The sequence below is a fragment of the Cetorhinus maximus genome, chromosome 21 (genome assembly GCF_964194155.1).
Source record: "Cetorhinus maximus chromosome 21, sCetMax3.hap1.1, whole genome shotgun sequence".
NCBI lineage: Eukaryota > Metazoa > Chordata > Chondrichthyes > Lamniformes > Cetorhinidae > Cetorhinus > Cetorhinus maximus.
Window position 1 is genome coordinate 95,755,311 of NC_135899.1, and position 16,156 is coordinate 95,771,466.

Genomic DNA, 16,156 nt, shown 5'->3' on the forward strand with positions numbered 1-16,156 from the left:
CTCTGAAACCATATTTAAAAATCCAACTTTGCTCTGATCCCCAAACCTGAATAGCTGTTTAACCTCTTGCAGATATTTAAACTCCAGTGTTGATGAAGGTTTCAACAAACTCTTTATTTAAATAATCTAAAAGCTCTTTAGTTCTCTGCTTACTGACTAATTCACCTAGAATCGTATGTTGTGAAAAAGTTCTGTCTGACTGGTTTATTTCGATAAAAGTGGAGGAATGATTCCTTTACAACTACACAGATCCCTCCGGTGAATGCAATCCAGATCTTCGGTTACGTGGGCACCAGAAGGAAGGCTATGGGCTCTCATGGAATCCCAATCTCAGTGGCCATCTACTTAGTGCTTCAGATGATCATGTGAGCATTGTCTTGTCACTTATATGTTGTGGATTAGAGAAAGCAAAAAATCGTCTTGAACTAACAGTATAGCTTCATATAACTTGTCATTTTTTAAATAATTCCTATGAAAATTATGTTGGCCCTTTTTATCGTTCAGTTGGACAGCTCATGGAGTTACTCCATGTAAACTGAGGGCGTGTCTCATGTAAGCAGAGAGGCTGGTGGTTCCATATTTACTGATTATATTAATCTTGATTCATAAGCATGAGTGCTGTTATCTTTGCAGCTAATAATTTTCAGCTTGTTTTGGAGATGGCAACACTGGTCACCGTGTACTTGATGTTTATGGTGGTCATTTTATACTTGTTTTAAAAGCCGTATACCATTGATATAAAATAGCCAATCAAAATGCTGGTGATGATGTATGTTTTTAAGCAATCAGTCCATTTAATTTAGGATGCCGTGATAATTTCACTTGGCTACAAACAGAGACTTTCTTGAAACTGGTTCATTTGCTGCTTTGGAACAGGAGCGCTTTAAAAGAGGCATGTATTAATACATTGGTTATGAATAAATATGTATTCAACTTTTAAAATTTTGTAGAGCAAACTTCAAGCAAGATTTCTTATAATCGTGTATTTTGAAGTGAATTGTAAACATTTCTGCACAGAATTCATGTTTTTATTAATGTCAGTTGCAAGTTGCCCTTTTTTTGCTGGAATTTGTTTTCTGGGTTAATATGTGGCATGCAAATAATTTTATTTGCAACATTAATGAGATAAATTGGCACATCTGTACAGCAGAAATCAATACTCACCCAAGTACAAGGTAACATGCATGTTGTAGAAATGATCCGTAATTGTTTTTCCTTCTCCCCAGACCATCTGCTTATGGGATATCAGTGCTGTACCTAAAGAAGGAAAAGTAGTTGATGCAAAAACTATCTTTACTGGTCATACAGCAGTAGTGGAAGATGTGTCATGGCACTTACTGCATGAGTCTCTATTTGGTTCGGTGGCAGATGATCAGAAACTAATGATGTAAGTTAATGAATTTTTCCTGGTCATCTAAATAAAACTTCCAGAGAACAAAAGGCAAATAACTGCAGATAGTGCAAATCGAAATGGAAACAAAATGCTCGCAACATTAAGGTGTAGCACCATCTGCAGAGAAAAAGTAAGGCTAGCCTTTTGGGTCCGTGAGCAACTTAAGTGAAATGGGGAGAGAAGAGGTAGTGACTAGCTGGAAGCCAAGAGATGATTAAATAACAGTATAAACAAATTTGACACCAAGTATGGTTGAAAACTAAACCTTTCGTGTTCATGTTCAACCACATATTTGACACGGTCTAAACATCTGAGTCTAAACCCTGAGAAATAAATGTAGCTATCCCATTTTTTCCCTCTTAACTAAAAATGTCACCATCATGGGACATTTTGTTCTTGTTCCTTCTACAAATTGTGAAAGAAAGCTGAAGAGCATTATAAATCTTTAGCTATGCACACTGCCCATGTACTTTGCTTCCTTACTATGGCCTGACTAGTTTCTTGTAAACAAGCATTCTGCAGAAATGAGTGATTTCCTGTCAAAACACCCGATACTAACTTGGGCCCATTGTTCCGTTACCTATCTCAAGACTTATCTTGACTATCTTCTTTCACAAGGTTCTTAATTCATTCCCGGGATGTGAAAGTTACTGGCTGATAAGGCCAACATTTTTTGCCCATCCGTAATTGCCACATAGGTGATACTGAGCATCAACTTGAGCCGCTGCAGTCCATGTGATATAGGTACATCTGCAGTGCTGTTAGGGCAGTGCTGTTAGGAAGAGGTTCTAGGATTTTGACCCAGTTACTGTAGGAATGGCGATGTGGTTCCAAGTCAAGATGGTATGTGGCTTGGAGAGGAACTTGCAGGTGGTGGTGCTCCCATGCATCTGCTGCCCTTGTCCTTCGAGGTGGAAAGAGGTTGTGGGCTTGTTGTGAATTGCTGCAGTGCATCTTGTAGATGGTACACACTGCCACTGTGTTGGAGAGAGCGATAAGGTGGTGGGCAGGTTGCTGATTGAATGAGCTGCTTTGTCCTGGATGGTATTGAATTTCCTGTGTTGTTTGAAGCCACATTCATCCAGGCAAGTGTAGAGTATTCCATCACACCCCTGACTTGTGCCTTGTAGGTGATGGACAGGCTTTATGCAGTTGGGAGGTGAGTCACTCACTGCAGAATTCCCAGCTTCTAACCTTCTCTTGTAGCCACAGTATTTATATGGCTAGTCCAGTTCAGTTTCTGGTCAAAGGTAACCCCAAGATGTTGATGGTGGGGGATTCAGCAATGTTAATGCTATTGAATGTCATGGGGAGATGTTTAGATTCTCTTGTTGGACGTGGTCATTGCCTGACACTTGTGTAGCATGAATGTTACTTGCCACTTATCAGTCCAAACCTGAATGTTGTCCAGGTCTTGCAAATGTGGACATGAACTTCTTCAGTATTGGAGGAGTCACAAATAATACTACTATGCAAAAGTCCCCACTTCTGACCTTATAATGGAGGGAAGGTCATTGATTAAGCAGCTGAAGAGGTTGGGTCTATGACACCACCTTGAGAAACTCCTGTGGTGATGTCCTGGGGCTCATATGATTGGCCACCAACACCCACAAGCATCATTCTTTTGCGTTTGCTATGACTTCAACCTGTGGAGAGTTTCCCCCCAATTCACATTGACTTTAATTTTGCTAGGGCTCCTTGATATCAAGGGAAGTCACTCTCTCCTCACCTCTTAAGTTCAGCTCTTTTGTCCATGTTTGGACCAATGCTGTAATGAGGTCTGGTGCTGTGGTCACGTGGAACCCAAACCGAGCATCAGTGATTGGTGTATAAGGGCTGCTTGATAACATCGATGACACCTTCTGACAGCACTTTACTGCCCCTTCCAGTTTAAATTCAATCATCAGCAATTTGCTGGTTTGAATTTGTCTTGCTTTTTGTGGACTTGACATACCTTGGCAATTTTCCACATTGTTAGGTAAATGCCACTGTTGTTATACTAAAACAACTTGATTATGGGCATGGCTGGTTCAGGAGCATAAGTCTTCAGTCCTACTGGGATGTTGTAGTATCCAGTGCCTTCACCTGTTTCTTGACATGATGTGGAGCGGAGTGAATTGAATTGGCTGAAGACCAACATTTATGATGCTGGGAACCTCAGGAGGAGGCAAAGATAGATCATCCACTCGTCATTGCTGGCTGAAGCTGATTGCAGATGCTTCAGCCATGTCCAATGTGCTGGGCCTCCCCGTTGAGAATGGGGATGCTTCTGGGGCTTCATCCTCCAGTTAGCTGTTTAATTGTCAAATGCCATGACCAGATGTGGCAGGATTGCAGAGTTTTGATCTGATCCGTTGGTTGTAAGATCGCTTGGCTCTGTCGAATACATGTTGCTTGAACGTCAAGGGGAGATCATTAGATTCTCTGTTGTTGGAGATGATCATTGCTGGAACTTGTGTGATGTGAATATTACTTGCCACTTATCAGCCCAAACCTGAATGCGCAAGACTTTCTGCACGTGCTGACTGCTTCATTTATTTGAGGAGTTGTGAACGGCACTGACCACTGTAATTATCAGCGGACATCGCCATTTGACTTTTTTTTTTAAACGCAAAGCTAATTTATTTGACTTTGATCCAGAGTCTGTAACTGGGCTGGTGTTTATTAACATCAGCGGAATCATACTCCAATGAATATGCTTCAGACAAGAATATCATTAGGAACTAAATCCAAGCCGAGCAGTTACTTGTGAACTCGCTGGTGTGACAACAGAAGGGATGAATGAGTGAATCCCTTCCCACGCTCGGAGCAGATGAATGGTCTCTCCCCAGTGTGAACAAGACACTACCCTGAGGAACTTCTGCAGTGGTATATTGATAGTGTTGTCAACTGGTACGTCCTGTGCCTTAGCACAAAACAACCAATGCAGATATATTAAATCCTAAAGTATTCTGGGAATGAAAAATATAACTCTTTCCTCCTTTCTATCTACAATACAAGTTCACAAATTAATAGAAAGTGACAGTAATTATGAGATGATCCTACACATAAAGTAGGTGAGTAGGGTGTCTTGTAGTTTCCCCTCCCAGTGAAGAAATCACATTCTGCTCTATCACTTATTCAACAGCTCCACTATTAATAATTGTTCATTTGGAGGTTTGAGCTTCTTACTAACCTTCAAATACACCAAATATGAATCAGGAATGCCCCAGTTACCACCATCTGGACGATGAACATAAGACAATAGACAACAGCCTTGCCCAATGTGTTTCTCCTGCATTCTACCCAATTGGCCACCAGGAATGAGCTCCCAATGTTTGTAACCCTCTTTGTATCATTTGTAATTAATTTAGCAAGTTCAAATTAATTTTTTTGTACTTTTGAGTTGACCATTTAAGTATGTACTGGTTTTATTGCAAAATCTACAGCCATCTGCAGTGTTCCCTCTGATTTTTTCCGTCCATTTGCGGGATAAATTTTATGTGCACCAATGTCACGGTGATGTGCGCCCCCAGTAGAAACAAAAAAACCTATATATAATATATATTTTGAAAGTTACCATAGGTAGGAAGAAAGAATCTGCCCCCCCCCCCCCGCCCAGCCATTGACAGTGACATGCTAGTCCACAAATTACTAGATTGCTGAATTCAATTTTAAATTTACCACGATAGCCTTTGAACTCATGACCTATAGAATTTAAGTTCAGCACCATAACCACTACGCCACCATACATGAAAGAGACACTTGTTTAGTTTTTATATTGTAGCTTGTATTCCTGTCATTTGACAGAAGAAAAGTTGAATTGAGAGTGATGGCTCAAGACAAAGACCTTTTGTTTCAATTTGATAAGCTGAAAATGGGCTAATGATGTAAAATGCAACTTCTATTTTTTCAACTTGAGTATTTCCTTAAAGCTGCTTTGAATAGTGAGGAAAATAGCCCAGTTATCTTTATACATAAAACATAAACCAGGCAGAAGTGAAATGTCTCAGTGAATTTGGAGCGAGGTTGGCTCTTCTGACTTTAAGGGCGAAGGTCAGAGAAACACAGGGCTGGATTTTCTGGCCCCATCTGCTGCCGGGCTCATCCAGTCCTACTGAAAGTCAGTGGACTTTTGGCTGGGCCACTGAATCTCTCACCATGACATAAATCCCAAAAGGCCATAGTGCCCGTGTAATGTAAGTGAACATTGAAGTGGAAATGATATCTGGGAACTGGGGAAGAGTTATTTGTGGTAAAGAGACTGACTGTTGAGGTCATTTTTGAGGAAGTATTGGCCTTCATTCCACCTAGTTTTTTTAGATTAAAAATCTATGAATTGTGAAGTAATAAACCGGTTCACCATTTTTAAAGTAAATGGCCTCTCAACGCATACAGAAGTGGATTGGGGAGAGAGTTCTGATATTTATAAGTATGTACATTTTAAAATGTTCCATGAGAGAACCTCACAAGAATCTTTGGATTATTATTTGGAGACCTGGGCTCGGAACCCAGAACTTTTCATAAACTCCCTAGAAATATGTCGAATGTCTTTGGGATCATTCCTCCTTTTAAATCTACAAAACCAGCTGCAGCAGAACGACTAGATCAGTGGTATTAACTGGCCCACAAATCCCCTGACTGTTAATAGCTTACTAACTCTTAGCTTTCTCTTAATGACATGCTAACTCTTTCAGCTTGCCAACTCCAGCTCACCAGCTCTCACGACTCTTTTGCCCCCCCCCCCCCCGCCCTGCTTGCCACTTCACTGTGAGCAGAAGGGCCAGGGAGGCGAGTGGGCTGCAGGAAAGACAATTGCTGATATAGCTTCAGCTCCAGGAACTGACGAGTGAATTTCAGCTGTTAATTCCTCCTGATTAATTATGTTGTGGGGGAGTCTTATCAGTTCTTTGCTTGTGGGCTAGAGTGGCAGTAAATCTCATTCATCCATCAGGATGTGCGTGGCTATAATTAAGTTCACTGCCCTTGATGGGCTATTGCACAGTCACGCAGCTCAGAGGGAACACTGCTTAACTGTAAGGCTGAGTCTGAAGGGTAATCGGTACACAATTTATCACCCATATAATTGATCTTGGTTTTTGATGGTGTAAGGCAAAATGTTATGTGACATTTGTATGGTTCAGTGGTTAACGCTGTATCTCCCTCACTATGAAGATGTATTTCTTTAAGTTCTCTGGATCAACCTGTTTAGGGATCCTTCATCCGGGATGAAATCACATACTGATAATGAACTCTACAGATCACAGCTTCATAGGCAGGCTCCACTTATCCTGGAATAACAATGGGTACCTGAGGCTGTCTCCTTTATTCCCTATAGCTATCATTCTTGCCTGCCTGTTTAAACAATCCCTATAATTATTTGGCCACTGATATATCATTTTGCCAACATTTATGTCAATTAATGACTTTTCTTCCCAATTTGCATTGTAAAATCATGTACCATTTCTGTTGGGTGATTAAATTTTACATATGTGGGAATCAGTTAGCTCAGTTGGCTAGATGATTGGACTGTGGTGCATAATGATGCCAGTGTCGCAGGTTCAATCCTCAAGAGGCTGTAGTAGTTTGTGGAGGCCTGCCTTGCTCCTTGCTTGATGCAGTGTAGTACCCCTCAAGCTATACAATCACTTGTCTGTCTAATAGAGAGATGCCTTTGGTCTGTTGTGAACCACAGCTGAATACCCAGAATTATACAAATTGGGAAAGAAAACAATAGGAAAATTCCCAAATCTCAAATTACTACCAGTCCATTTATTTCATCCTTTTCCTTGTCTCTAGACATTTCATTGGACCAGGATGAATCGATTTTAGTTTTTTTAAATCATTGGGATCTTGCCTTTGTCCTCTTTGACATGAGTCCATAGTTCAAACAATACCACAATTGATACGTTAATTTATTTACCTTCATGTTATTGCCAGAAATATGAAACGTTTAAGTTTTGGATGTATTGTTCAGCCAGATAAATATCAACTAATTTGAACTTTCAATTGCCTTTAGTAAGAGAAGAATACAGGTATTCTCTCGTTGAATCCTAGGAAAATTATAAAACACAAGGCCAATCAGTTTGTCGTGCTCATGTTAGCGCTCTGTAAAAACAACTCTACTAGTCCCACTTTCCCACCCTTTCTCTGTAGCCCAGCAACTTTTATCTCTTAAGTGCTTATGCAATTCCCTTGACCCCTCTCCCCCATGATTTTGAAAACCTTCATCAAATCTCAACCTTCAAAGGAGAACAACCCCGGCTTCTCCAATCCATCCACGGAACTAAAGACTCTCCTCTAGAACCATTCTTCTTGTACCCAAAATAGACAATAATCTAGTTGAGATAAAAAGTGTTTTATAAAGGTTCACTTTACTTCCTTGCTTTTGTACTCTGCCTCTTTATAAAGCTCAGGATCTCCTAAACTTTTAACCACTTTCTCAACTTGCCCTGCCATTTTCAATGATTATGCATATATACATCTAGAGGTCTCTGTTTCTGCACTCACTTTAGAATTGTACCTGTGAAATTATATTGCCTCTCTTCATTCTTCAACCAAAATGCATCACTTCTCACTTTTGTTAAATTTCATCTGCCATGTATCCATCCACTGCACTAGCCTATCACCATCCTCCTCAAGTCACAATACTTAAGTGCTGTCAGACCTGCTGAGTTTTTCCAGGTATTTTTGTTTATGGTTAGATTCTCTCTTGTTGTAGATGGTCATTGCCTGGCACTAGTGTGGTGCCAATGTTACTTGTCACTTGTCAGCCCAAGCCAGGATATTGTCCAGGTCTTGCTGCATTTGGACATGGATTGCTTCAGTATCTGAGGAGTCAGGAATGGTAATGGTGCTGAACATTAATCATCAGCGAACATCCTCACTTCTGACCTTATGATGGAAGGAAGGTCATTGATGAAGCAGCTGAAGATGGTTGGACCATGGACACTACCCTGCAGAACTCCTGCAGAGATGACCGGAGCTGAGATAACTGACCTCCAACAATCACAACAATCTTCCTTTGTGATAGGTATGACCCCAACCAGTGGAGAGTTTTCCACTGATTCCCATTGACTCCAGTTTTGCTAGGGCTCCTTGATGCCATACTCAGTCAAATGTGGCTTTGATGTCAAGGGCAGTCACACTCACCTCACCTCGAGTTCAGCTCTTTTGCCCATGTTTGAACCAAGGCTGTAATGAGGTCAGAAGCTGAGTGACTCTGGTGGAACCCAAACTGGGCATCATTGAGCAGCTTATTGCTAAGCAAGTGCCACTTGACAGCACTGTTGATGACCCCCTCCATTTATAGATCCCACATTTCCTTTACCATATATAAACAATTATAAAGCCAAAATTAGGTTTTTCATTTTGTCATTAAGACATAAGATCTCCCCCAACCCCAATACATTTAGTAATTTCTTGGAGCAGGTATTTCTTCTTGTAAAACAGCCTGATAGTTGGTGACTTGTCAACCCAGCGTATCTTAGATCTCTTCTCTTTATCAGCTAGGTCTATTCTTAGCCTATTTTATACCAGCTAGGTCTATTCTTAGCCTTTTTTCAGTGATACTTTTCATTGAGTGAACATTGTCCCAAAGAAACTGGTTATCAAAACAACATTCTATGGGCAAAGTTTTCTCACATTGCCTTTTATATAATATTTCTATCAGTATATTGGATAAATAGACCCCCATATCTATCGCTTCTACTAATGCCAGTGTTTCAGCAGCTAAGGTGCTTTTCACTACCCTTTTTAATTTTCTTGGCCTCCCCAGCCTGTGGGCAACATTTATCATTTTCCCCCAACCAAGAATATGATAAACCCTGCTGTGCTAGAATATCCATCTGGAAGATTGACACATGAAGCATTGCTAAAAATGACTAACCACCTCACCTGCTTCACCCAAGGCTGAAAACTTGTGTGCATTTCTCTGAATTTAATTTGTGTTTTATTTGCTCTCAGAACTTCCTCCACTGTAGCATGTTTCATCATAATACTCAGTTTCAGCACATCATAACTAGCATCAGGTCTAGCCTGAGTGCACAACCAGTTCAACTGCCCAATCATACTTCTTAATCGGCCCGTTTATTCCTTGGATTCAGGATCCTCATTGTTAGAATATAACCTGATTTATTGAATGCGGTTGACATTTTCTAAATAAGATTGTTGATTCAGTGTCACTGATTTGTTCTGCTTAATGCCTAAACCAATGTATTTAAAGGCACCTGAAGCCTGACTTCCAACCTTGAATTCCTTCTTTATCTTCTCAATTAGCCATTGCCCAAATTCTACAGAACCTCCCCACAAAAAAAAAATCATCAATATGCATGATAAAGATTCCAGCTAGTTTCTGCTTGTGATACCAGCAGAACATCACAAGGTCTGCCTGTGGTTTTCAACAGGATAGACCTCATGGAAAACATACCAAACTCTTGATGCATCATTCAATCCATAAACACGTTCAATTTCCACAGCTTTCCTTCCATATCGCCAGCTTCTTTAGATGGCTTCAAAAAACTGAAATTTCTCACCCTGCAAAAACGCAGTCTTTATATCAATTGATTTGCACTCCCAGGAATATGATGCTAAAATAGCTTTTAAAAAATTTTCAAGTTCACTTTCCCTGCAGCAGGGGAGTCCACCCTGACATCTTGATCCCCAAGTCTTTCTTCAAAGCCTCAGGCTGCTAGTCTCACTTTAGCCTTGTACATGCCATCAGGAAGTACCTTTTCTGTACAGATCCACTCGTGATAAGAGGCTGGCTGTCCCCTGCCAGGTATTTCAGTATATATCAAATTCTTTCCAATTTTTGTTTGACTTCTTTTATCAGCTTATTTTCCAGTTTATTAGCAGCTCCCAAGACCTCGGTCATAAGGGCTTCTACTTCTATTGGCATTTCTAGGTTGTTTTGTAGCCCTCATTCTTGTCAAGCTACGACCTCTACTTGCATTCATGTCTCTCTGAACTACTATTATGAATTTTTCCACATGCAAGCAGAATCCCTTTCGCAAGCCCGTGAACCTTTCCTGGGGTCACAACCGCTTTCTGGTCTGCTGTCTGAACTCATACTGTGCTTTCTGGACTTCTACACCGTCACCTCATTTTGCCAGTCCATGAGTCTTGTCTCCTGTCCTTCATCCTGTACATTGGCTAATGTTTGTATTTACCAGTGGCCTTTCCTGCGCTCCCTATGATGGTGGCATCCCTCCACACACTGGCCCCTTCTGGCATTTATGTTACCTTTGTTCCTACTTTGAATAGTTGCCCTTTTGGACAAATAGCCTTATTCTGTGCTTCACTGTTACTTTGTTCATAGTCAGTTGACACAATCTGCTGTAGTCAGCTCCTCATACCTGCTCAGTTTGTATGTGAAGTGCATGGTGCCTCTATGGTTTCTATGTCCAGTTCAGAATCTGTAAAAGGTATAGTTGGTGCCAATTAACCTCAAAGAATGTACCCAAACAGTTTGACTCCAGTGTTGGAAAAGTAGTAATTTTCCATCACTGCCTATCACTTTGCCTGGGCCTTCTCTTCTGTAATATACCATGTCTCGTCTAAACTGTATTCTTGATGATCTTATGCGGTGCTGTAAGGCTCACCGAATTTTCTCCAAAACCTCAGGTTTAATGACAGCTTTTCTGCCTGCATGCAAAGCATTTAGATGAGCAGGAAAAATGGAGCTAATGCTAGTCCCTTCAAGACCAGGGGGAGCATCTGATAGCACCAAATGCAACATCAAATTTCTTCTGTACACCAACTGGTACAGACCGAACCCCCACCCCAACCATTTGCAAAGAGTTCTTTGTATGCATTGCCTATGCCAGTGCAGTTTGCGATCTGGTTGATCAGTCAATATTTTATATAACATGTCATCTATCACTGCATGATTTCTCTCACACAGACCATTACTGAACGGGCTCAGCTGCATTGTGCATAACTATGATATTCAAATTCTCACATGTCTCAAAAATTCCTCCATTGACAAATTCCCATCATTATCTGTCGGGAATTTCATTGGTGTTCCTAATCCTGTTCCCACCCATTTCTCCATGATCTTATCGACAATGGTCAGTTTGTCCTCACTGTGTATTACAGTGGATAGGCCAAATCTAGTCGCCATCTCTATAAAATGTAGCAAAAGAAAACCCTAACCTTGTCCATACTTTTAAGTTCATTGCCACTGCATCGTTAATTTCCCTGGCTAGTGGCAAGTTCTCAACAGGACATGGTGGTGTCTTGATATTTAATACAAATTTCACACTGAGTCATGATTTGCTCAATAAGGTAATCCTTTATCAACCACTCCAGCATCTCAGTGTAGAGTTTTCAGTTTCTGTGGCGTCAGATGTGCAAACGGTTCTGTGCAACTTCCGAATAACTTTTTGCCCACCAAATCCTTATTCTCAGGAGTTAACGAAACTTCGTGAACTTTCAGAAATATCTGGCTTCCTTAGTGGCAGGCAGTAATGGCCTGACAGAGTAAAATGTAGATCCACATTTTTCCTGAACACAACCATTCTAACATTCTTAATGTCTAGTGTCATCTGAGCCTTTTTCATCGCAGATTAACTAAACCATAGAGGCATCTCGCTAGAAAACACATCAGTACTGATGGACAGATTGCCACTACCTTGCAAGGGAGGACTACTCTTTTGGAAGATGTTGAAGTGTTGTCATCTCCAAACCTGAAGCAGGTGGAGCTTTCAACTCCTTGATCTTATGCTGGTCCGCCTCAGAGAGACTCCAGGTAGCAGTTAAGCTAACCTATCCCCCACACTGGAAGTGCAACCGCTGTCCAGAATTGCACAGTTGAAGGAATCTACCATGAAGATACTCACTGGATTCAAACTCTGACCAAGACAATTCCATCATGACAGTCATCATCATCATAAATTTCAGCCTCAGAAGAATCCTTCTCATGGGTTACTTCAAAAGTCAGATTCTTTCACTGTGGGCAATTGGTCATGTAATTATACCGAGAATCACACCAATAAACCATTCCCAGTGCCTTTTTTGGGTTCAAACACCTACAGTCACCGTCCCAGACCCACTTTTTGTCTCTGCTCTCAAATTGGCTAAAGTTATGACCATTCCAGAACTGCCTGTCAGTAATCCCATCGTGGTATTGGAATCTTTGTCTAATATTTGGTTGCTCTCGAAACTCGGCCACCGTCGAATCCTCCATATTTGTTTCACAGCAGAGTTGTTTGTGTTTGCTAAGAAAGGGAACGACTTTTCCCAGAAATTATTTTAGGGCAGCAGCCATTTGGTCTAGGAGAGGGTGTCTTTCCCATGGAATTGAACCCTCGTCAATACTAGAAGTCTGTCAACCTGAGTTGTGTGCATAATCGGGTAACTAAATGCCAATATAGACTCCAGGATTTCAAGTTCAAATCTCTCATGCCATTTATCAAAGTCCATAACATATTCCTCCATGGACTGATCATCTGTTTTCTTAAATCTATCAAAGGTCAACCATTTGCTTCATATGCTTCCAAAAAATCATCCTTTTTGTAAAACTGTACCAGAAGATCCAATCCCTCTTTGTGATCCAAATCATCTACATTCCATTCTGAAAATACTTTACTCCTAATCTTTTTACTGGTAATGATAAAGCCAAAGCCATACCTTGCTTCTTTCAGGGTAATGAAGTGACCCAGGTCCACATCTCATCTTCAGCTTTCCAATGCTGATATGGTTCAGACTCAAAAAAAAAATTGATGATCAAAGCTAGAGATTTAGTGCCACCCTTCTGCCATTTTGGGACTTAAACTGTCGTCAGCAGTGTGCTGCTTTTTCTTCCAGAGGATTGAGACAAAAAACTTCATATACAGCAATCAACTGCCAAAGCATAAAGTTCATCCTCTGCTACCATGTTACTCACAGCAAGTGCTTGTCATGGAGGAATAAGTCCAAGCTAGTCTTTTGCCTCAAGCTGGTTTATTGTCAAGACAATTCTGCAGTGCAGTAGACTCTCCCAACCCCCTCCACAATGGAGTGTTACGGCTCTATCCATTTATAATGTTTCTGAACGGTTTCAAACCAGGGACCTTTCATATGTGAGGCGAACGTTATAACCGTGAACCAATGCCCATCTGTTTTAACAAGCAGTTGTCTTAATGTAATTGCCAGTCAACTAGATTGCGATTGGACTTTGACGAGATATATTGACATTGACCCCACAATATGCTTTTCCTCTAGCCTGGAAAAAATCATTCACTGCAACTGTTTTTAGTCACTCAGCCAATTTCTTTTCCATGCTGCTACTGTCCCTTTTATTCTACTTTGCTGACGAGCCTGTTATATGACACTTTATCAAACACCTTTTGGAAATCCATGTATATCACATCAATCCTCTGCTTAATCAAAGTAAATCAAATCGTGTTGAACATGATTTGCCTTTAACAAAAGTGCTGTTTTTTTTTTAAATTAAACTACACTTGTCCAAGAGGCTGTTAATTTTGTCCAGGATTATAATTTCTAAAAGCTTTCCCACCACCAAAGTTAAACTAACTAAAAGGGCTTCATCACAAAAACATTTGTATACTTAAGAGGCAGGGGTAGGTCATTCAACCCTTTGAATCTGCTCTGCTATTCAGTAAGATCATGGTTGATCTTCTACCTCAAGTCCATCTTCCTGCCCTATCCCCATTGCAGTGTTCCCCCTAGGATGTGCGGTCGTGCAGCAATCAGAATGTGCAATGCAGGGAACAAACAGGCTGTGCATGAGCAATCTTCCCTGTAAGATGAGCAACTGCGCCTAAATCTTAAGGGGATTGGGTAGTGCAATAAGTCAGCCTCGTGCAGCAAACAGATGTTACAGAATTGTTACAGGAGGCAAAGGCGATTCAGCCCATGTTGTTCGTGTCTGCTCTCTGCAAAAGCAACTTAGCTAGTCTCATTCCCCTGCTCTTTCCCCGTAACTTTGCAGATTTTTTACGTACAGATAATTATCCAATGCTTTTATTTTTGAAAGTCATCGTTGACTCTGCTTCCACCATCCTCTTGGACAGTACATTTCAGATCCTAACCATGCGCTCTGAAACTGTTTTTCCTCGTGTCACTTTTGGTCCTTTTGCCAATCACCTTAAATCAGTGACACCTTCTGCCAATGGGAACAGTTTCTCCCTATCTACTCTGTCCAAATCCCTTATGATTTTGCACACCTCTATCAAATCTCCTCTCAACCTTCTCTTTTCCAAGGAAAACAGTCCCAGCTTCTCCAGCCTATCCATGTAAATAGAAGCCCTTCATCCCTGGAACCATCCCCAGCTAATCTAAACCTTATGATACTATGATCACTGTCCTGTAACTGTTCCCCTACTGACACTAGGTCCACTTGACCTACCACGTTCCCTGGAACCAGATCCAGCAATGCCTCCTTCCTCATTGGACTGAAACATACTGATCTAGAAAATTTTCCTGATCACTTCAGAAACTCCCCCTCCCTACCGTTATCCTAATATAAACAGGAATAATAATGGTGGAATTAAAGCCCCTATTATAACTGGCCTATAGTTTTTGCACCTCCCTATAATTTCCTTGCAAATTTGTTCCTCTTAGCTTTCCCACTAATTGTCTACAAAACACACCGAATTGGAGGAAGCATTTCTTAATTTCCATGTATCCAAAAATCTATCAATTTCAATCTTGAATATGCTAACAAATGAGCATCCACCACCACCTAGCATGGAGAGTTCCAAAGGTCCATAAACCTGTAGAGAAATTTCCCCTCATTTCAGTCTTAAATGGCTGACCCCTTATTCTGTGGCTAATTCCATGTTCTAGATTCTGTAGTAATGGGGAAACATGGTCCCAGTACCTATACTCAGGCCCCTTAAGAATTGTAGGTTTCAATGAGATCACCTTTCATTCTTTTAAATTCTAGGGAATATAGGCCTAGTCTATTCAATCTCCCATAGAACAATCTTCTCATCCCAGGAATCAGTTTAATGAACCTTTGTTGTACTCCCTCTAAAGCAAGTATCCTTGCTCAGGTAAGCTGACGAAAACAGGACACTACTCCAGTTGTGATCTTACCAATGCTTTGTATAATTCTAGTAAAATTTCTTCACTCTTATACTGCAAAACTATTGTAATAAATATGAACATATCATTCATTTTCCTAACAGTTTATTATTCCTGCATGTTAACTTTGTGGTTTGTGTTGAAGGACATCCAAGTTCTTAATACAAACTTCTGCCAGTCTCTCTCCTTTTTAGGGAAAATAAGAGTTTGTTTCTATCAAAGTAAATAACTTCATATTTCCTCATTTTCCATCTGCCTCATTCTTGCCCACGCATTTAACCAACCTATTTTCCTTTGCACCCTCCTCACCGCTTACTTTCTCAGCAAACTTTGATACATTAAGCTTTGTCCCCTCATCTAAATTGTTGATAATAGATTGTAAATAGCTGAAGTCCAAGCAATTGATCTTTGCAGTACCTTACTTACAGCCTGCCAACCCATAAATGAGCTGTTTGTTCTTACTGTCTGTCCATTAACCAATCCTCAATCCATGCTAATATTATCCACCATTCCACAAGCCCTAATTCTTTTTGTAATAATCTCTTGGGTGTAACCTTTGATGAATGCTCTTTCAAAATTTAGGTTCACTGCATCCATTGGTTTTCCTGTTTTCTACCTTGCAAGTTACAACCTCAGCAGCATATTCAGAGAGCCATGAAATGCAAGTCAGCATATGCTTACAGGAGAGATACTGATCAAAATGCTTACTTCACTGTTAATTGCAATAGTGAGGAATACAGAGGGTTAAACTGC

The 16,156-nt window shown here is 40.6% G+C and overlaps 1 protein-coding gene across 4 annotated transcripts in view; it reads left to right on the forward strand.

Moving 5' to 3' along the window:
* The window catches only part of LOC144696153 (histone-binding protein RBBP4), a 54,415-nt gene that overhangs the window by 17,986 nt on the left and 20,273 nt on the right, over nt 1–16,156 (forward strand). For all 4 annotated transcript variants that reach the window (XM_078567502.1, XM_078567503.1, XM_078567504.1 and 1 more), the window contains 2 exons: nt 250–365; nt 1,227–1,387. In XM_078567502.1, coding sequence (XP_078423628.1) covers nt 250–365; nt 1,227–1,387 — 277 coding nt within the window. The remainder of the gene's footprint in view (nt 1–249; nt 366–1,226; nt 1,388–16,156) is intronic.